The sequence below is a fragment of the Triticum dicoccoides genome, chromosome 4B (assembly GCF_002162155.2).
Source record: "Triticum dicoccoides isolate Atlit2015 ecotype Zavitan chromosome 4B, WEW_v2.0, whole genome shotgun sequence".
NCBI classification, from domain to species: Eukaryota; Viridiplantae; Streptophyta; class Magnoliopsida; order Poales; family Poaceae; genus Triticum; species Triticum dicoccoides.
The window spans coordinates 420,084,795-420,108,282 of NC_041387.1; the positions used below are offsets into that span (position 1 = coordinate 420,084,795).

Sequence of the window (23,488 nt, forward strand, 5' to 3'; positions counted from 1 at the left end):
GGGCCGGCCCTCCCCCTCCTCCACTCATTTATATACGGGGGCAGGGGGCACCCCATAGACACACAAGTTGATCTTCGTGATCGTTCCTTAGCCGTGTGCGGTGCCCCCCTCCACCATATTCCACCTCGGTCATATCGTTGCGGTGCTTAGGCGAAGCCCTGCGTCGGTAGAACATCATCATCGTCACCACGCCGTCGTGCTTATGGAACTCATCCCCGACACTTTGCTGGATCGGAGTCCGGGGATCGCCATCGAGCTGAATGTGTGCTGAACTCGGAGGTGCCGTACGTTTGGTGCTTGGATCGGTAGGATCGTGAAGACATACGACTACATTAACCGCGTTGTCATAACGCTTCCGCTTACGGTCTATGAGGGTACGTGGACAACACTCTCCCCTCTCGTTGCTATGCATCACCATGATCTTGCGTGTGCGTAGGAATTTTTTTAAAATTACTACGTTCCCCAACAGTGGCATCAGAGCCTAGGTTTTATGCGTTGATGTTATATGCACGAGTAGAACACAAGTGAGTTGTGGGCGATACAAGTCATACTGCTTACCAGCATGTCATACTTTGGTTCAGCGGTATTGTTGGATGAAGCGGCCCGGACCGACATTACGCGTACGCTTACGCGAGACTGGTTTTACCGCCGTGCTTTGCACACAGGTGACTAGCGGGTGTCTGTTTCTCCAACTTTAGTTGAACCGAGTGTGGCTACGCCCGGTCCTTGCGAAGGTTAAAACAGCACTAACTTGACGAACTATCATTGTGGTTTTGATGCGTAGGTAAGAACGGTTCTTGCTCAGCCCGTAGCAGCCACGTAAAATTTGCAACAACAAAGTAGAGGACGTCTAACTTGTTTTTGCAGGGCATGTTGTGATGTGATATGGTCAAGACGTGATGCTATATTTTATCGTATGAGATGATCATGTTTTGTAACCGAAGTTATCGGCAACTGGCAGGAGCCATATGGTTGTCGCTTTATTGTATGAAATGCAAACGCCCTGTAATTGCTTTACTTTATCACTAAGCGGTAGCGATAGTCGTAGTAGCAATAGATGGCGTAACGACAACGATGCTACGATGGAGATCAAGGTGTCGCGCCGGTGACGATGGTGATCACAATGGTGCTTCGGAGATGGAGATCACAAGCACAAGATGATGATGGCCATATCATATCACTTATATTGATTGCATGTGATGTTTATCCTTTATGCATCTTATCTTGCTTTGATTGACGGTAGCATTTTAAGATGATCTCTCACTAAAAATTATCAAGAAGTGTTCTCCCTGAATATGCACCGTTGCAAAAGTTCTTCATACTGAGACACCACGTGATCATCGGGTGTGATAGGCTCTACGTTCAAATACAACACGTGCAAAACAGTTGCACACGCGGAATACTCAGGTTAAACTTGACGAGCCTAGCATATAACAGATATGGCCTCGGAACACGGAGACCAAAAGGTCGAACGTGAATCATATAGTAGATATGATCAACATAGTGATGTTCACCATTGAAAACTACTCCATCTCACGTGATGATCGGACATGGTTTAATTGATTTGGATCACGTGATCACTTAGATGACTAGAGAGATGTCTGTCTAAGTGGGAGTTCTTAAGTAATATGATTAATTGAACTTAAATTTATCATGAACTTAGTCCTGGTAGTATTTTGCAAATTATGTTGTAGATCAATAGCTTGTGTTGTTGCTTTCATATGTTTATTTTGATATGTTCCTAGAGAAAATTGTGTTGAAAGATGTTAGTAGCAATGATGCGGATTGGATCCGTGATATGAGGTTTATCCTCATTGCTGCACAGAAGAATTATGTCCTTAATGCACCGCTAGGTGACAGACCTATTACAGGAGCAGATGCAGACGTTATGAACGTTTGGCTAGCTCAAAATGATGACTACTTGATAGTTTAGTGCACCATGCTTAAATGGCTTAGAATTGGGACTTCAAAGACGTTTTGAACGTCATGGACCATATGAGATGTTCCAGGAGTTGAAGTTAATATTTCCAGCAAATACCCGAGTTGAGAGATATGAAGTCTCCAACAAGTTATGTAGCTAAAAGATGGAGGATAATCGCTCAACTAGTGAGCATGTGCTCAGATTGTCTGGGTACTTCAATCGCTTGAATCAAGTGGGAGTTAATCTTCCAGATAAGATAGTGATTGACAGAGTTCTCTAGTCACCATCACCAAGTTACTAGAACTTCATGATGAACTATAGTATGCAAGGGATGGCGAAAACGATTCACGAGCTCTTCGTGATGTTGAAGTCGATGAAGGTAGAAATCAAGAAAGAGCATCAAGTGTTGATGATTGACAAGACCACTAGTTTCAAGAAAAGGGCAAAGGGAAAGAAAGGGAACTTCAAGTAGAATGACAAGTAAGTTGTCACTCCCGCGAAGAAGCTCAAAGATGGACCAAAGCCTGAAACTGAGTGCTTACACTGCAAAGGAAATGGTCACTGGAAGCGGAAATGCCCTGAATATTTGGTGGATAAGAAGGATGGCAAAGTGAACAAGGGTATATTTAATATACAGGTGTTTGATGTGTGCCTTACTAGTGTTTATAGTAGCCCCTGAGTATTTGATACTTGTTCGGTTGCTAAGATTAGTAACTCGAAACAGGAGTTACAGAATAAACAGAGACTAGTTGAAGGGGAAGTGACGATGAGTGTTGGAAGTAGTTCCAAGACTGATATGATCATCATCGCACACTCCCTATACTTTCGGGATAAGTGTTAAACCTAAATAAATGTTATTTAGCGTTTGCGTTGAGCATGAATATGATTTGATCATGTTTATTGCAATACGGTTATTCATTTAAAGTCAGAGAATAATTGTTGTTCTGTTTACATGAATAAAACCTTTAATGGTCATACACCCAATGAAAATAGTTTGTTGGATCTCGATCGTAGTGATACACATATTCATAATATTGATGCCAAAAGATGCAAAGTTAATAATGATAGTGCAACTTATTTGTGGCACTGCCGTTTGGGTCATATCGGTGTAAAGCACATGAAGAAACTCCATAAAGATGGATTTTCGGAATCACTTGGTTATGAATCATTTGATGCTTGCGCACCGTGCCTTTTGGGCAAGATGACTAAAACTCCGTTCTCTGGAACAATGGAACAAGCTACTGACTTATTGGAAATAATACATACCGATGTATGCGATCCAATGAGTGTTGATGCTCGTGGCAAGTATCGTTATTTTCTGACCTTCACAAGATGATTTGAGCAGATATGGGTATATCTACTTGATGAAACATAAGTCTGAGATAGTTGAAAGGTTCAAAGAATTTCAGAGTGAAGTGCAAAAATCATCGTAACAAGAAAATAAAGTTTCTGCGATCTGATCGCGGAGACGAATATTTGACTTACGAGTTTGGCCTTCATATAAAACAATGTGGAATAGTTTCACAGCTCACTCCACCTGGAACACCACAATGTTATGGTGTGTCCGAACGTCGTAACCGCACTTTATTGGATATGGTGCGATCTATGATGTCTCTTACTGATTTACCACTATTGTTTTGGGGTTATGCATTAGAGACAGCTGCATTCATGTTAAAAGGGCACCATCTAAATCCGTTGAGACGACACCGTATGAACTATGGTTTAGCAGTAAACCTAAGCTGTCATTTCTTAAAGTTTGGAGTTGCGATGCTTATATGAAAAAGGTTTTCAACCTGATAAGCTCAAACCCAAATCAGAGAAGTGCGTCTTCATAGAATACCCAAAGGAAACTGTTGGGTACTCCTTCTATCACAGATCTGAAGGCAAAACATTCATTGCTAAGAATGGATCCTTTCTAGAGAAGGAGTTTCTCTCAAAAAAGTGAGTGGGAGGAAAGTAGAACTTGATAAGGTAATTGTACCTTCTGAATTGGAAAATAGTTCATCACTGAAATTAGTTCCAGTGATTCCTACACCAATTAGTGAGGAAGCTAATGATGATGATCATGAAACTTCTGATCAAGTTACTATAGAACCTCGTAGGTCTTCCAGAGTACGGTCCGCACCAGAGTGGTACGGTAATCCTGTTCTAAAAGTCATGTTACTAGACCATGATAAACCTACGAACTATGAGGAAGCGATGATGAGCCCAGATTCCGCAAAATGGCTGGAGGCCATGAAATCTAAGATAGGATCCATGTATGAGAACAAAGTGTGGACTTTGGTGGATTTGCCCGATGATCGGCAAACCATAGAAAATAAATGGATCTTCAAGAGGAAGACGGACGTTGATAGTAGTGTTACTATCTACAAAGCTCGACTTGTCGCAAAAAGGTTTTTGACAAGTTCAAGGTGTTGACTACAATGAGATTTTCTCAACTGTAGCGATGCTTAAGTCTGTCCGAATCATGTTAGCAATTGTCACATTTTATGAAATCTGGCAAATGGATGTCAAAACTGCATTCCTTAATGGTTTTCTTAAAGAAGAGTTGTATATGATGCAACCAGAAGGTTTTGTCAATCCTAAAGGTGCTAACAAAATGTGCAAGCTCCAGCGATCCATCTATGGACTGGTGCAAGCATCTCAGAGTTGGAATATACGCTTTGATAAGTTGATCAAAGCATATAGTTTTGTACAGACTTACGGTGAAGCCTGTATTTACAAGAAAGTGAGTGGGAGCACTACAGCATTTTTGATAAGTATATGTGAATGACATATTGTTGATCAGAAATAATGTAGAATTATTCTGCAAAGCATAAAGGAGTGTTTGAAAGGAGTTCTTTAAAAGAAAGACCTCAGTAAAGCTACTTACATATTGAGCATCAAGATCTATTGAGATAGATCAAGACGCTTGATAAGATTTTCAATGAGTACATACCTTGACAAGATTTTGAAGTAGTTCAAAATGGAACGGTCAAAGAAAGAGTTCTTGCCTGTGTTGCAAAGGTATGAAATTGAGTAAGACTCAAATCCCGACCACGGCAGAGAATAGAAAGAGAATGAAAGTCATTCCCTATGCTTCAGCCATAGGTTTTATAAAATTATGCCATGCTATGGACCAGACCTATTGTATACTCTGCTCTGGTTTGGCAAGGGAGTACAATAGTGATCTAGGAGTAGATCATTGGACATTGGTCAAAATTATCCTTAGTGGAATAAGGATATGTTTCTCAATTATGGAGGTGACAAAAGGTTCGTCGTAAAAGGTTACGTCGATACAAGTTTTGGCACTGATCCAGATGACTCTAAGTCTTAATCTGGATACATATTGAAAGTGGGAGCAATTAGCTAGAGTAGTTCCGTGCAGAGCATTGTAGACATAGTATATTTGTAAAATACATATGGCTCTGAATGTGACAGACCCGTTGACTAAACTTCTCTCACAAGCATAACATGATCATACCTTAGTACTCTTTGGGTGTTAATCACATAGCGATGTGAACTAGATTATTGACTCTAGTAAACCCTTTGGGTGTTGATCACATGACGATGTGAACTATGGGTATTGATCACATACAGATGTGAATATTGGTGTAAAATCACATGGCGGTGTGAACTAGATTATTGACTCTAGTGCAAGTGGGAGACTGAAGGAAATATGCCCTAAAGGCAATAATAAAGTTATTATTTATTTCCTTATATCATGATAAATGTTTATTATTCATGCTAGAATTGTATTAACCGGAAACATAATACATGTGTGAATACATAGACAAACATAGTGTCACTAGTATGCCTCTACTTGACTAGCTCGTTGAATCAAAGATGGTTAAGTTTCCTAGCCATAGACATGAGTTGTCATTTGATTAACGCGATCACATCATTAGGAGAATGATGTGATTGACTTGACCCATTCCGTTAGCTTAGCACTTGATCGTTTAGTATGTTGCTATTGCTTTCTTCATGACTTATACATGTTTCTATGACTATGAGATTATGCAACTCCCGTTTACCGGAGGAACACTTTGTGTGCTACCAAACATCACAACGTAACTGGGTGATTATAAAGGAGCTCTACAAGTGTCTCCGAAGGTACATGTTGAGTTGGCGTATTTCGAGATTAGGATTTGTCACTCCGATTGTCGGAGAGGTATCTCTGGGCCCACTCGGTAATGCACATCACTATAAGCCTTGCAAGCAATGTGACAAATGAGTTAGTTGCAGGATGATGCATTACGGAACGAGTAAAGAGACTTTCCGGTAACGATATTGAACTAGGTATTGAGATACCGACGATCGAATCTCGGGCAAGTAACATGCCGATGACAAAGGGAACAACGTATGTTGTTATGCGGTTTGACCGATAAAGATCTTCGTAGAATATGTGGGATCCAATATGAGCATCCAGGTTCCGCTATTGGTTATTGACTGGAGACGTGTCTCGGTCATGTCCACATAGTTCTCGAACCCATAGGGTCCGCACGCTTAAGGTTTCGATGACAGTTTTATTATGAGTTTATGAGTTTTGATGTACCGAAGGAGTTCGGAGTCCCGGATGAGATCGGGGACATGACGAGGAGTCTCGAAATGGTCGGGACATAAAGATCGATATATTGGACGACTATATTCGGACTTCGGAAAGGTTCCGAGTGATTCGGGTATTTTTCGGAGTACCGGAGAGTTACGGGAATTCGCCGGGAGAAGTATTGGGCCTTATTGGGCCATACGGGAAAGAGAGAGGGGCTGCCTAGGGCAGGCCACGCGCCCCCCCAAGGCCTAGTCCGAATTGGACTAGGGGGAGGGGCTGCGCCCCCTCCTTCCTTCCCTTCTCTCTTCCCTTTCCTTCTCTCCTACTCCTACTACATGGAAGGGCTCCTAGTTCTACTAGGAAAGGGAGAATCGGGAGTAGGACTCCCCTAGGGCGCGCCATAGAGAGGGCCGGTCCTCCCCCTCCTCCCCTCCTTTATATACGGGGGCAGAGGGCACCCCATAGACACACAAGTTGATCTTCGTGATCGTTCCTTAACCGTGTGCGGTGCCACCCTCCACCATATTCCACCTCGGTCATATCGTTGCGGTGCTTAGGCGAAGCCCTGCATCGGTAGAACATCATCATCGTCATCATGCCGTCGTGCTGACGGAACTCATCCCCGACACTTTGCTGGATCGGAGTCCGGGGATCGTCATCGAGCTGAACGTGTGCTAAACTCGGAGGTGCCGTATGTTCGGTGCTTGGATCGATCGGATCGTGAAGACGTACGACTACATTAACCGCGTTGTCATAACGCTTCCGCTTACGGTCTACGAGGGTACGTGGACAACACTCTCCCCTCTTGTTGCTATGCATCACCATGATCTTGCGTGTGCGTAGGAAATTTTTTGAAATTACTACGTTCCCCAACAAGGGGAACCCTAGGGTTGGCCGCCACCCCCTAGGGGCCCTGCCTTGCCCTGTGATGTCTACTACGCAACCTTCTTCTTGTAGATGTTGTTGGGCCTGCAAGTGCACAGGTTTGTAGGACAATAGCAAATTTCCCACAAGTGGATGACCTAAGGTTTATCAATCCGTGGGAGGCGTAGGATGAAGATGGTCTCTCTCAAACAACCCTGCAACCAAATAACAAAGAGTCTCTTGTGTCCCCAACACACCCAATACAATGGTAAATTGTATAGGTGCACTAGTTCGGTGAAGAGATGGGTGATACAAGTGCAATATGGATGGTAGATAAAGGTATTTGTAATATGAAAATATAAAAACAGCAAGGTAACTAATGATAAAAGTGAGCGTAAACGGTATTGCAATGATAGGAAACAAGGCATAGGGTTCATACTTTCACTAGTGCAAGTTTTCTCAACAATAATAACATAGATGGATCATATAACAATCCTTCAACATGCAACAAAGAGTCAATCCAAAGCCACTAATAGCGGAGAACAAATGAAGAGATTATGGTAGGGTACGAAACCACCTCAAAGTTATTCTTTCGAATCAATCTATTCAAGAGTTCGTACTAGAATAACACCTTAAGACACAAATCAACCAAAACCCTAATGTCACCTAGATACTCCATTGTCACCTCAAGTATTCGTGGGCATGATTATACGATATGCATCACACAATCTCAGATTCATCTATTCAACCAACACAAAGTACTTCAAAGAGTGCCCCAAAGTCTCTACCGGAAAGTCAAGACGAAAACGTGTGCCAACCCCTATGCGTAGGTTCATGGGCGGAACCCGCAAGTTGGTCACCAAAACATACATCAAGTGGCACGTGATATCCCATTGTCACCACAGATAAACACGGCAAGACATACATCAAGTGTTCTCAAATACTTAAAGACTCAATCCGACAAGATAACTTCAAAGGAAAACTCAATTCATCACAAGAGGGGGGAGAAACACCATAAGGTCCAACTATAATAGCAAAGCTCGCGATACATCAAGATCGTGCCATAGAGAGAACACAAGAGAGAGATCAAACACATAGCTACTGGTACATACCCTCAGCCCCAAGGGTGAACTACTCCCTCCTCGTCATGGAGAGCGCCGGGATGATGAAGATGGCCACCGGTGATGGGTTCCCCCTCCGGCAAGGTGCCGGAACGGGCTCCCGAGAGGTTTTTGGGGGCTACATAGGCTTGCGGCGGCGGAACTCCCGATCTATCTTCTGTGTCGATGTTTTTAGGGTATATGGGATATATAGGCGAAAGAAGTCGGTCGGGGGAGCCTCGAGGGGCCCACGAGAGGGTAGGGCGCGCCCAGGGGTGGGCGCGCCCCCCTATCTCGTGGATTCCTTGATGCTCCCCTGGCTTGCACTCCAAGTTTCCTGGGTCATGTTCGTTCCAAAAATCACGCTGCCAAAGGTTTCATTTCGTTTGGACTCCGTTTGATATTCCTTTTCTTCGAAATACTGAAACAGGCAATAAAACAACAATATGGGTTGGGCCTCCGGTTAGTAGGTTAGTCCCAAAAGTAATATAAAGGTGTATAATAAAGCCTGTAATCATTCAAAACAGATAATAAAATAGCATGAATGCTTCGTAAATTATAGATACGTTGGAGACGTATCACCCTGTGCCCCCCCTTTCCATGTATACATGAACGGGAAGGAAAGAGGGGGTGAGGGAAGGAAGTGGAATCCTAATCCACACTTTCCTTTCCCTTCCCCCATTTCCTTCTCCTCCTCCTATAGCCTTATAGGACGCACCAGCCCCTTGTGGGCTGGTGTGTTTCTTCACAAGGCCCATATGGCCCATAGGATTGCCGGGGGTACTTGAAACACCTCCCGGTGACCCGATAAGTACCCGATACCCTCTGGAACATTTTTGGTGTCCGAATACCATCGTACTATATATCAATCTTAACCTCTCGGCCATTTCGAGACACCTCATCATGTACGTGATCTCATCCGGGACTTCGAACAACATTCGGATACCAAATCACATAACTCATATAATACTATATCATCATCGAACGTTAAGCGTGCGGACCCTACGGGTTCGAGAACTATGTAGATATGACCGATACAATTCTCCGGTCAATAACCAATAGCGGAACCTGGATGCTCATATTGGCTCCTACATATTCTACAAAGATCTTTATCGGTCGAACCGTTATGACAACATACATTATTCCCTTTGTCTATCGGTATGTTACTTGCCCGAGATTCGATCATCGATGTCTTCATACCTAGTTCAATCTCATTACCTGCAAGTCTCTTTACTCGTTCTATAATACATCATCTTGTAACTAACTCATTAGTCACTTTGCTTGCAAGGCTTCTTATGATGTGCATTACCGAGAGGGCCCAGAGATACCTCTCCGATACTTGGAGTGACAAATCCTAATCTCCATCTATGCTAACCCAACAAACACCTTCGGAGATACCTATAGATCATCTTTATAATCACCCAGTTATGTTGTGATGTTTGATAACACACAAGGCATTCCTCCGGTACCTTAGAGTTGCATAATCTCATAGTCGAAGGAATATGTATTTGACATGAAGAAAGCGATAGCAATAAAACTGAATGATCATTATGTTAAGCTAAGGGATGGGTCTTGTCCATGACATTATTCTCCTAATGATGTGTCACGTTCATCAAATGACAACACATGTCTATGGTTAGGAAACTTAACCATCTTTTATTAACGAGCTAGTCTAGTAGAGGCTTACTAGGGATATGGTGTTTTGTCTATCTATCCACACATGTATCATGTTTCCGGTTAATACAATTCTAGCATGAATAATAAACATTTATCGTGATATAAGGAAATATAAAATAACAACTTTATTATTGCCTCTAGGGCATATTTCCTTCACCTCATTCGTCATCCTACAGTCCACCGGTGGTGGTGGCGTTGATGCAGTTGGGGGAAGGAGGATTTGGGCGGCATCGGTGGGTTGAGAGGGAAGGGTTTGGCGGTGTAATGGATAGATGAGAGATAGTGTCGAGAGTGGGGAGGTGAGAGGAGTGAGGTAGTCCCACATGTCTGCATGATATGGCGGAAGGTCCAGACACCCCTCCCCACTTCTTCCCTTAATTTGACACCAAAGTGGGGGATTCTGGAGAATTTGGAAAGAAGGCCAAAACTGGAAGATGCCTCGACTCCTTTTGGTCTACGAAATAATAACACCAAGACAAAACCAGATGAGAAGGCAAATGGAAATTTGAATGCTCATGTGAAGTTTATTAACTTATTTGTGGTATTCCAAAGGTCAATGGAAATATATGGCTTGACAATTGCATACCCCTAGGTGCACCAAAATGGGAAAGAAAAGATGCATGCCCCCATGAAAATTATTCTGCACACATGATCTATGTGTAATGACAATCATGTACCCTATGATTGTTTCTTTGATTTCCTCTTCCCATTGTTGAGCGCAACTAGGTATGGTTTTACATTTCCACATATTGCAAAGAAGGCTTGGAGGATTGTTAGAAATTCAATAATCCCCTCTCAATTCATTTGATGGATCACTCGTCTCTCTGATCATGTGGGGGATCATATTGACCTCACGATTGGTGGAGTCACACAACTCACTAATGCTCTCGCTCTGATTGGTGGGGAATTAATGGCATTAAAGCGCTAAGCATGGGGGAATGGACACTTTCCTCCTTACTTAGCCCTCTCCACTTGTAAGGAAAGGTGTTCCCCTATGAGCTTCGTGGCTATTTTTGGTGCAGGATGAGACCCCCCACCCACCCATCCTAGATTGGATGTAGACTTCTGGGGGGGCTCTTTTGGATGTTGAAACTTGACCTCCAACGTTGTTTAATAATTTATGGAAATATGTAAATCCTAAATCTTTTTTAATAAATATGGTGGGTTTTGTAATGTAGGTGCCAAGGTACCCTCCAAAGGGAAGCTTCAGAATGTTGGCCACACATCTCCTCCCTTTTTTATGCCTTCGTGATTAGGGAACTAAGTACATGCATGAGTTTTTCCATATTTTTCTAAGTTTGGGAAGGTTTTGGAAATGGTCGACATAAAAATATGAATTAGTAGGTTGCACTTATTATAAAATAATGCATAAAATGATAACGAATATGCACATAAACTTTAAAGGATAGATATGTTTTGGACGTGTTTAACTTGTTATCACAGCATTATCTTTCACATGATTATCACCACATGCTCTTGAGTTGAAACCTTCCACGCTAATGCATGACAAAGCATATTAAACTAAAGTATATATATTTATGAAGTCTCCCTTATTTTAGGTCTTACTTACCAAATTCTAATGATCCACAGCCGGTATGTGACAGTATAAATTACTGAACTGGCGAATAGAAATTGAAGTGTTGATGGATTTTTTTGGACTTAGTGGGGTATAATAGGGAGTGGCTAGTACTGAAATCCGATTGATCTGAGTCATTATAAAGCATAGATCTCTACATCAAGTTTGATCTGCAATACTTGCAATTACATTTCACCAAACCGAAAGGGATTGTAAACCTTTCCACAACTTTTCCTCTTGTTTGTTTATCTTTAGTTGGATTTTTATAATTTATGCCACTAGTTGTGTCCCACTAGTAAGTTTTGCCACAGGAGTTTCAACTGCTCAGAAATGCCATCGCTCCGTTAGGCGCAAGCTAAAAAATGCCACTAGACACCATTACTGCCAGCTCAAAGCCCATATACTATGTTATATGACCAAAAATACCCATGGATCCACATGTCACATTTCCTCTATCTCTCTATGAAATAGTGTGGGTCCCACTTGATCCCCAACAACATTCTTGTTTTCCTCAAAACTTATTCACTGGCTTAATTCTAATAAGTGGGGCCAACACTTATCTTTGTGATATAGAGAGCTGACATGTGGGTCAATGGACATTTTAGTCATATAACATGGTCAACAGGGTTGAACTGGCGGTAACTATGTCTAATTGCATTTTTGAGCAAACATCTAATGGAACGAAGGCATTTTTAAGGTGTCTAATGTCGTTTTTGAGCAAACATCTCATGGAAAGATAGCATTTCTGAGCAGCTGTAATTTCTAATGGTAAAACTGAGTAGTGGGACAGAACTAGTGGCATAAATGGTGAAAACCCGTCTTTAATATTTTTACTTTTCCCAAACAACAACAAGGTTTAACACCACAAACTAAAAGAAGAGCAACAACTACTATGAAAATATCTAGTGCAAACACCAAACATGAACAATAAAGGGGAATGCAAAACAACCTAATTTTGACACTAAAAGAGCTTGGTTTTTTTTGTGTTTTAAGCTGTGGACTTATGGACTGAGAAAAGAAGTATAAAAGGTATAAACCAAAACTATCATAGACATAGATATAATTTTTTGATGGGGTCATATCCATGATAGTGGGTTTATCTTCTATAAATCAATACTGATTAGTTCTAAGTGAAGCATTTCTTTGTTTCATTGGGTTCTACAGACCCAAATACCTACAAGGGAGCTTCGTCTCTGTAAACTATAGGGTGCATATCTTAAGATTGGATTACAAGAAATAACACAAACAAATACAACTATGTAAACTGTTGCTGATGCAAGATGATGGGCACCGATTGTGGTAATAGGTGCTCGAGGAGTGGTACTATGTTCACATCACATGATTGAAAAACATTAGAGTAACTAGCTATGATCAGCCAATGTAACTTGGGCATTATGACTTGAAAAGGGAGGATGCCAACCATAGACTAGAATTTGAGACAATCTCCAATCCATAATCTGGGAACTAAACACACATGTAGCACAAATTAGGTGCAATCCATAGGGAAATCACGAGAAACTAACCAACACAATCATTCTCAAGTTGTGGAGCACGGGTTAGGTGCAACTCCATGACGACTCACGAGAATAATTTAGAAAGAACTCTCCGGTCTCAAAATGAGTCTCTCTGTATGTATATGGATCAAATTTCTATCAGTTCTTAGCTAGGAAAACGATAAAGAATGATGAGTTAGGAAATTCATGAGTGTCTTCTCCAATTCTTCTCTAAGGTGTAAATAGCTGGTTTCCTCACCAAACATTGTTTCATCAGGGTCTAAACATGGTTTCTTCAATTATATTTCTTCGGCACTAAGCTTGTTTCTTCACGGAATGTACAACTATGTGTAGTTGGTATAAAACCATTTTGTTATGCATTGCACCCGAGTTCAACCAACAACAAACAAAGTGAAAGCACACATGTTTCTTAGATTATAAGATAGACTCAGGTCAGCGTTCACATGATCAAGTATTTGTTTACCATCATTCCTTGTGATTAGTCTGTTAATGGTTGGGATGACCTCATCAAGATTGCCAGAGGCTCAAGACTTGCCCGCGTTGCATTACATACCTAACACACATGAATGAGTACATATGCCACCTAACCACCACTTGTATAAGATGCATATTGGACTCTATGGTTAAAGATTCATTATTTTTGGAGATAACACCATCAATTATGAGCATTATTTATAAATAGTGGAACATTACAATAGAAAATAGACATGTATCTTCCAAAGACCAGTAAGCTTGAGGTCTGACGGGCCATTCAAAAGTCCTCTGGAGGCATCGTGTGTGTGTGTGTGCGCGCGCGCGCGCATATGTTTATATTTTACTTTGTGTTTCATAAAGGACTTATAACCTAAGCCTAACACACTACTGAATTTATATCGCGGCTAAAACACACACGAAAGATAGTCTAAATGACATGTTGTTGTGGGCGGTCAGAGACGTTGTCGGATACCTTGCAGAGTTTTATCATAGGTTGCATTACTAGAGTTAATATGGAGAAAAGAGAACCCGAGCAAAGGCTCCCGAAGATAAAGGTTCCCACCGAACTCTATCACCAACCATCATCTTGTCATTGTGTGTTTTCTACAGTGATCCAACTCATGCACTTACGTGGACATGATTGTCCCATTGTCGAGTCAAGCATGTGATTATATACCCATGTGGGTGTGGGTGTGCAAGGGGTGAATCTTTATTGCAAGTTTGCAACAATATGATTTGAAAAAAATCTCAAAATAAAAGATACAGAAATATAAAGACCAACCTAAAAGTGTATGTATTTATAAAAGTATTTGTATTACTTTTATTCAATACACTTCGATATAGCCCATCATATTACGATAAAGATCTATGGACTCACGTGCTACTTTGCAACTGTGTGTGTCATGCAACCCTTGGGCATTGCTCCCCGCAAAAAATTTGGACTTTGCTTCTCCTTGGAAATTAATCTCTATATTTCAAACTATTTTAAGTTCTAGCTTTGTCCTAAGTCAAGTTAATTAAGTCTATTAAAAATACATCAACATCTACCACACTATATTATATTCAACATATAATATATTTCCGTACCATTTGTATTTGACATTGTAGAAATCAACATATTTTTGTAAACTTTGTCAAATAGAGAGAAGTTCAATTAGGACAAAATTAGAACTTGAAATTATTTAGAACGGTAGGAGTGGTTTTCTCACTTTGCAGAAGATCATCTCGAAAAGGGATAATAAAAGTGTGGCGAGGTCATTGTGTGCAAAGAAGCTTGATCGATCAGTCTATGGTCCGCTTATAGACATGATTAAGGAGCTGATTAGCTCTGTAGCGGGGCACAAGGTGCTGGTGCTTCGGGTACAATGTGGCGCACATCTTTTTTTTAACCAGAAACACCTTGCATTCAAAAATTATGGTGGACAGACCAAATCGGTGGTCACAACAACGGTTACATCTAGCGGGAGGTCCGGCGGCCATAAAGTGTGGTGCACATCTTAGCTAAGGAAGATTGTGAGAATAAGCTTTGTAAAACATGGTTGCATGCACCTTGGATGTATTTAGAAAAAGAATAGAACAAGAAAAAAATCACTTATGTTTCTGCGTCACACTGCATAAACGAGATTGATGGGTTGAATATGGGCCAAGCATACAACCCATTAACCCCTTGTAATTATTGTGTTCCCTTATTATGTTTTGCAGTGACGTCGTAGGCATCTCACATCCACTTTCTTTTTGCATGGTATAAGTGCCTCATTTTATGGCATAAAGTTTATAGTACAAGCCATGTAAACACATAATATAGGCTGCCGCATTTTTAAACGAGCAATTTTTGTTTTTGCCACTAGTTTTTGCCCATTTTCTTTATGCCACTCTAAAATTTGACATTTCATATATTTTTTTGCCATTCTTAGATTTTGACAATATATCATAATTGTCATTCTGTGGCGAAAGCAAAATTTTGACATTTCACTTTTGTCACTCTTAGGTTTTGACAATACATCACAATTGCCACTCCGGTGTATCACAATTGTCACTTTGAAAAAAATGTTTTTGCCACAGAATAGCAGTTGTGATGTATCATCAAAAAGCAAAGTGGGAAAAGTGAAATGTTAACAGCTAGAGTGGCATAAGGAAAATGGGCAAAACTAGAGCGGCAGAAACAAAAAATGTCCATTGCTCCATAAAAACTTCTCACTGAATTTGAATCCTACGAAAAGACAGATATTTATGCGTATGCATGTTTCCTAGAGAAAGAACTTGCTCAATGCATATATGACTTAATATCAAGATGGCACCAGACAAAAAACAAAATGGTAAAACCCTCTCTCTTTCCCAAGAAAACAATAATACAGTAATAAATAATTAAACTGGTGTTAGGCAGACTCCTAACTGCTGTCTGATGGTGATTTTCATGCGTCCACTAAAAACACCCAAAGGAACAGAGATGTCTCATTGGTGGTGGACCTGATCATCTAGTAAGCAACAAGGGGTCGGCCGACTATTTGCAACTGTTCCGATCTCGGCGAGGAACGGCCAGGTCTGGCTACTCCTTGAAGTCAAACCAGGAACATTTTGGGATCATAGTGCTCCTAGTTCCTCAAACCAAACACAAGTGAGATGGCGATGGCAACGATATGGTGCATCTTGTAATCCCATGCTATTGAAAGGAGAGTGGGCATGTAAAAATAAGATTATTACATACATATAAAAATTACACCGTTTCACATTCAAGATTCTGGGCCAAAGAAGAAATGCTCAAAGATTAAGCAAAGACCATGTCGGTCCAATCTTCCCCCGGGCTTCACATATCTCGTTTACAAAACCAGCGAAAGCTGGACAAGATCATTATCAATGTGACACCCAATGCCATCCACATCCCTCAGGGCTGCAAGCCCCCCTTAAACTCATTTAGAAGTGAAAAATATCATAAAAAACAACACTGAACAGTAAGCCCAAGATAATGCAAGAGTAAAAAACAACAGCAAACATTCATTCATCCGGATGATTCGCTACATAACAACTCTTGAACAGCAGTACATGCAGCAGTTTTCTGCAGACTACAACAGTAAGAATGGATGGCATTCTCCGCCATCCACATTTCACAACACCCCCTGCATTTTATGCACCCAGCAAAACAGCTCTGACCATACAAGGCGATTTACACATTTTGCTGCTGGGTGCCAAACATTACACCTACAGTTGTACACACACTTCCTACACTGCTATATCTCTCCATTTGTATACCAATTGCTATGCTGTGTACATGAATTTACATGTACCTGCTACAAGCCTCAGAACAGGAATAAGCCGCCCGAATGAATATACTGCACCCTGGAAGCTTCAGGGCAAAAAATTCCATCTCTCAGCAGCCAGCTCCAGCAAACACACTTCCATATTCCTTGCGCTGAGGAATGAACAAGCCCCAACTCCAACAAAAACCACCAGAAATGCCGTCTGATGTTGCAAACAGCCTTCTAAGCTGAAGAAACTCAGGTTCTACCTATTCTCATCTGGATATTCACAGGTTTGAGATGACAACAGTCTTAACCAACTGCATTGCATCCCTGCCTCATCGGTGGGTAGCCCAGCATTCGCGGTGGCAGATTCGGCAGTTTCTGTAAGTAGGCCGATTGATCAGACATGCTTTTAGGCACCTGAGGCATACCGACAACAGACAATTCTATGTCTGAATGAGCACACTTTTCCTTTCCATAGATGTTGTTGGTGACACTTCTCATGAAGTCCTTTTTGAGAGAAGTTGTACAGATCTGAGTATTACTATACATGATGAGACCCCACAAGAATACAGCATTTGGCTCACCGATGCTATGATCCACTTGCTCTAAGGGATTTGGGTCACAACCAATGTTAAGGCTTTCCAGCTGCATAACATCAGTTAGGAGAGGTCACAATCAACATTAAAGCTTGCAAACAGCAATGTGAACATAAAACAAACAGGCGGTGAAAAATAACCTTGAGAATAAGGCTGCGGAATCGTGATTTCACCCATCCAACCCAATCACGTAACTCTTCAGTTGTCGGAGCTGAGAGAACTATGCGAAGGAAGTGCTTATATTTTGCAGCATATGGAAACGGTGCAAAAATCCAATTCCAGTCGACATCAACACTACTTGTATCCTGTAAAAGTGACAAATGTGCCATTATCAGCTGCCTATTCATGAATGCAAGCAAGCCTTAAAGCTGAAGTCCGCAATCGCTTAGACGTGTCATGGATGCGTCAGCGCAGATCTTACAACATACATCATCAATTCCTATCAATCCACATTATTAAAAAAAAAAGATCTTTCTACAGTTCAATAAGCAAACCACCTACACAGAACTAACCACGCCAGTTAAAGTTGGACTTCCATTAAATCATTTCAAAGCAAAAGAGAGATTAAGATAGGATGCCAACAAATCAAATGAAGCAAACATAGCACCATATTTTTTATCAATGAGTACAGGTCTAACAAGTAACAGATCGATGGGTGTGGTGAAACAATATAGAACATGGCCTATTTAAGTTGCTGGGAACACTATTGTACAAGAATTACAACTTCTGTATTTTTGGACGGATCAACGAAGCTATCAAATTTTCAAATGGAACAAGTTAACTCATCAATTTAAAAAAATGGGAACAGGGGAATAGAAAAGGACCAGACAAGAAGAAGAAAAAATAAAAACAGGTGAGTCAATTGCTTATTCGAAACCTTGACGCATAAAAGCAAACCCAATTCAAGTAACAAAGTGTTATACACTACTTTAGGTTTAAACTCCATCATGCCAATAAAGCAAGAATAGAAATGGAAGGTATTGGGGCATACCAGGCATATTAAATTCATGACTCTTCTACAACTTAGTTGCAATAAAAGAAAAAGAAAATTTTCTACATTTATTCTAGAGATATCAAACAGGCAATCAACTTCTTTTGAAGAACAGTGTGGCATAAATTAGGTAGGACCAAATAAAGAATAAATAGGCATACCTTGGTCAAAGATAAACCTCGCCAAAGCTCTTCTTTGATTTTGTTGAAAGTGCTTTTTGTGACATTAGAGGCACAAAATTCTGGTGGATAACAGGGCATCACTATGGGCATGAGAGAGCACCCGTCAGGACTCCAAAGAGGTGTTTGGTCATGCAAAGACACCGGAAGAGGCCAAGGCCAGTGAGAAAATATCTCAAAGAACCTACACAACAAAGTATTGGCAGTAGCATTTGGATGTCTGCGGCAAACATATGCTCCGAGAACCGCCAAATGAATTCCAGCAAAGAAGCCAACTAGCTGAAAATGGCATCATACAATTGAGGATAGAAGTCAGACCAAAAATAACACTATAAACATACATAAGAATTATAAATAGAGAAAAGGCAAACCACGTACATGGCAATGAATTCCTCTTTTTCTTGCCCAGAGTTTAAGGCAGCGCAACAAAAGTTGAAATTTCTGCATCAAAACTCCAAAAGTTAGAAAAGAAGAAAATTAAAAAAATAAGAAAGAAGGGTTTTGGAAACACATCGAATGACACATATAATCACGCCATAGTGCATGCCAGACAAAAAACAAAAAGTACACAGAATGTGCAAAGGCAGCACAGCCACTATCAGCACATGAACAGGGATAATGCCAGAAGCCCGGAAACATAAAAAAAATACAAGGAAGTAAAAGTAAAGAATGGCAACAATGATGTGATGTAAATAAATCTACTGAGACTATTGTTAGACCTTCATATTTGGAACTAATTGCATGATTTGTCTATTAACACGGACTCCAGATAGACATCTCCAGCTTGCCGCGTCAACTTTCTCTAGCAAACGGGGATCATTTGCATGTATAGCCTGCAGAAAATACAGCTTGTGAGAGCTTAAATTGATCACCAGATATTATGCTCAATTGTTTCTTTCAGCAAAAAGTGGTCGGACCCTTCCCTGGACCCTGCGCAAGCGGGAGCTACATGCACCAGGTTTCTTTCAGCAAATGCTCAAATTTATAATGAAAACCAATGTCGAATCTATGAGAAAGAGTGCCCAGCAGAGTGGCCATATGATAATACCCATAAGAACATAAACATAGCAGCTTTCACAAAGTGTATCACATTTGACTCGTTTAAGTGAAGAGGCTAAAAGCGTGTTAAGATAATATGCAAAAGTTGATGAATTAAAGGTATGGCCTGAGAAAAACTTGGGGAGAATATTTAGGTCACTGTTCACTGCTTTAGTCAAATATATGACTGGTTAGATGAAATGACACCAAAGATGTGGTCAATAACTCAATATGGCTTATCAAGGTACAGCAACGCAAAAATGAAACCACAATACCATATGATATTATAAGGAGTTAAATATAAATCCTACATATTAGCTCCAGGACATCATTAGGAGTTCTAGATAGTTACGCCAGAGATGTTACAGGAGCTGTTTGAGAAAGAAGTTGAATACATTTAAGTCACCTAAGTAAGAAATATAACACATAATAATAGAAAGTATTCAATAAACACTAATTGAGGTAACATGTAGCCTAAGACGTGTAATCATCACAATTTTAAGATACTTGCCTCTGCAGCATTGATAACTGGCAGCTGGGCATATGGAAAATCAACTGACACACCGTTGAATTTAAAGCGCATCAATGGAACCCTAGCACTTTCAATAGAATGCAAGTCTGATACTTCTGGCCTTGCTTCAAGCATTTGTCGCAGGACAACGAAGAAATGATGCTACAAGTTAACACATGGACACCTCATGAGGTGATTGCAAAGGCTCAAAACTGTTAGATAAACGGAAACTTGAGAAATATACTCACTTGTAGTGATGCAATGCAAGGACCAACACAGACTGCATCAATATCAGATTCAGGTCCATATGCCTTCAAAGAGAACAATGCTTGTTACCAAAAGATAAACCACAATTTTGTAAGGGGAAATGCATTGGATACAGGAGCAACATTGTAAACATGGAGATCCAGTTACAGTCCTTAAGTTTACCCAGTCTAGGTGCTTACATGCAATTACAGATTGACCAAACCAATGTATTCAAACTTAACACAAGAGATATTGCTCGCTAATAATATTCTCGAAAGACCAAACAACTCCAGCTCATGGAGAGATTTAATCACTTCACTGATTCCTTTCACCTTAGGGAATTGGGGAATATTGTATGCATAAGTAAAACATCCACACTTCAAAAACTACATATGATAAACATAGAGATCATATTTAGCAAGATTTCTAATTCCCTGAACGTTACCTATGCGAAACATTTATGAGTTTATGTCTTTCAGACTATTAAGTATAAACTACTTTGGTGTTGTACATATATACACATGTAACTATGTTATCAGTAGGAGCAGATTCAAGATACAATATCTCTCATATCCATCTTAACCATCCCAAGATCAGTTTCTTAAGTTGGACATGAACAACTTAAAAATTAAAATATATCATCTCTCAGCTCATAAACGATGTGAAACCTACACATGTGATTAACTGGTCAACACGATCCTACACTTATACTCATAATCATACATTTTAACTGCTTCACCAGTAATTGTTTCTTTTGCATCATATCAATAGTGCAATAGTACTGCAGTCAAACAGAGCACCATTCTGCCAAGCACCAAATCATGCTGCTCATTTCCTTAGTCCAGACACTACCAAAGTCATGATAATAGGTAAAGAAGTTAAGGATGTAGCAACACCCACTCTACGCTGACCCTAACCTAACATAGCACAATTGCAGTTTACAAGTCAACAATAAGTTGCAAACAAACGAAGTCAAGGCTCTCCAGTAGCAACTCACATACGATGATCATCAGGACCCATCGCTGAAATGTTTGAGCAATTACCGAATATCATTGACATTTTTAGGTAACAATGCTAGGATTTTAAATCAAACATGACATAAAACAGATAACGAAATTGACCTTCAAAACTAAAGATTATTCAACTGATGTATCATATAGTAGTAGATCAGCCTAGCATCACACCATCATAAAAAAGGCACAACAAATCGTGCACAGGTTCGAGTTCAGTGCTTACCCCTAAATCATAGGAGCCAAAGGTCAACACCGTGCCTGATGTGATCCAAGGTTTCCCCCCCTGGTTGAACGCCACCATTTTCGCCCAATCCATAACTATCTGCAACAGTCACAACCGGATTACAGGTCGGATTCCAGCCCACATTGCAAGCTGCAAGCTTTGAACCAAAAGACGAACTGCCCTTACCTTGTGGAGCTCGAGTATGATCCTCTCCCTCCTCCGGGTTTCCTCCTCCGAGGGCGAAACCCCCGTATCCTCAAGGAACTGAACCTCGCAAAAAAAAAGTTACCCAAAATTAGGCACGAAACAACAAGATACGACCAAACGGCAAGCGCGCAAGCTCAACGCTTCGGCGGCTCACCTTCATAAGAGAAGAGCTCCGGGAGGAATCCATTTGCTTCATCCTGGCGAGATCGAGACAGACGACGATCGGGCGCGGCAGGATGGCACCGGGAGGCGGGAGCGGTGGAGGCCCCCGGAGGTACACCCCCGGCGTGGGCGGAATCGGCGGGGGAGGCGGAGGGCCCGTACCACGCGGCGGGGCTAGGGTTCGGCGCTCGGGCTTGCGGAAGGCCGGGCGCCCGACGGGGCGGTCGAGCACCATTGCCGGCGCGGGCCGCCGGTGCCGAGGACGTAACGGTTGCCGGCGGCCACGCGCGCGGCGTGGGTCGCCGTGCCGTTGGTTGGTCGCCGCGGGGACGACGACGCCGGCGAGGGCCTCGTGTTTGAATTACGGTATACTATTATTTTGGGCCAGCTTTGGGGGTTTTGAGGGGAATGGGTGGGAGGATGGTGGTGGAACGGGGAGGGGGAAGACGGGGTTTATATAGAAGACGGCACGGGGTTTGGAGTTGGGCGTCGCTGCCTCTTGGAAACGGTCCACCAGTTTTCAACCTTGTTTTTTAAGCTTGTCGCTGTCAACAACCTGTTTATGTCAAACGTGCCCTTAAATCCCAGACAGCCAAAAGTTTTATGTATTTAACACCCTTTTTAGCATGGTATTATTGACAAATAGCAAATGATGATGAGATGTAGACTTTCAGTATTTTTTTCACGCCATTTTCTTAACGAATAGCAAATGAGGATGAGATGCAAACTGTCAGTATTTTTCACGCCATTTTTCTAACAAATAGCAAATGAGGACGAGATGTTGACTTTCAGTATTTTTCGCGCCATTTTTCTAATTTATATATATAAGAGGCTTTGCCGTTATCTTCTACGTCATTTCTTTCGCGCCACTTTACATATAAGTATGTGAGAGGCTTTACCGTTGCCTTCTATGTTATATATTTCGCGCCATTTTGCATGTAAGTATATGAGAGACTTTACGTTATCTTCTACGTCATATCTTTCGCGCCACTTAAGTGTAACTATATAAGCAAGTTTTGCAAGAGATGATGGGTCGTCACGTCGCACATGTTTTAGTCATAAATGTGTTCTGTCGTTTGGGGTGAAAACATTTCTTACTGTTGATGACCGAGATTAACATTGCTCCACGCCATGTCTTCATATCTTTTAGTTCAAATTGTTTAGTTTGAGCATATAGATTGTGGTCTTTTATTAACTAAAGATTTACACATCAATGCAAATTAAATTTTAGGTAAAGATAATCAGCGGTGTATATCCTACCATAAATGCATATCTTCTCATAAATTTTGTATATTTCTTGTGCACAATTAATACTCGTAAGTAATACTAGAAGAAGTTTCTCGATTACATGGCATGCTAGTAGTTATAGGAGATAAATCACAAAGATGTATGTTCTCTCCTCAAAAAAAAATTGATCAATGTTTCATGT

The 23,488-nt window shown here is 41.0% G+C and overlaps 1 protein-coding gene across 1 annotated transcript; it reads right to left on the minus strand.

The window, feature by feature from the left end:
• Positions 1-16,625: 16,625 nt before the first annotated feature.
• On the minus strand, positions 16,626-22,405 carry LOC119290640 (nuclear poly(A) polymerase 3-like). The gene is made up of 10 exons (XM_037569259.1): positions 22,052-22,405; positions 21,877-21,954; positions 21,691-21,789; positions 20,457-20,519; positions 20,209-20,370; positions 19,379-19,492; positions 19,038-19,100; positions 18,642-18,938; positions 17,630-17,794; positions 16,626-17,538 (listed from the first exon to the last, which is right to left on the minus strand). The coding sequence occupies exons 1-10, from the start codon at positions 22,292-22,294 to the stop codon at positions 17,200-17,202; spliced, it is 1,623 nt and encodes a 540-aa protein (XP_037425156.1). The 5' UTR covers positions 22,295-22,405; the 3' UTR covers positions 16,626-17,199.
• Between the last annotated feature and the right edge of the window lie 1,083 nt (positions 22,406-23,488).

What these genes read in the sequence shown, in the direction of transcription:
- LOC119290640 (XM_037569259.1), bottom strand. Translation starts at nt 22,294, where the DNA reads ATGGTGCTCGACCGCCCCGTCGGGCGCCCGGCCTTCCGCAAGCCCGAG. An exon ending in CTTGCATTGCATCACTACAA is followed by an intron (nt 20,371 to 20,456) that starts GTGAGTATATTT and finishes GTTAACTTGTAG; the next exon opens with CATCATTTCTTCGTTGTCCT. An exon ending in TCCGCAGCCTTATTCTCAAG is followed by an intron (nt 17,539 to 17,629) that starts GTTATTTTTCAC and finishes GATGTTATGCAG; the next exon opens with CTGGAAAGCCTTAACATTGG.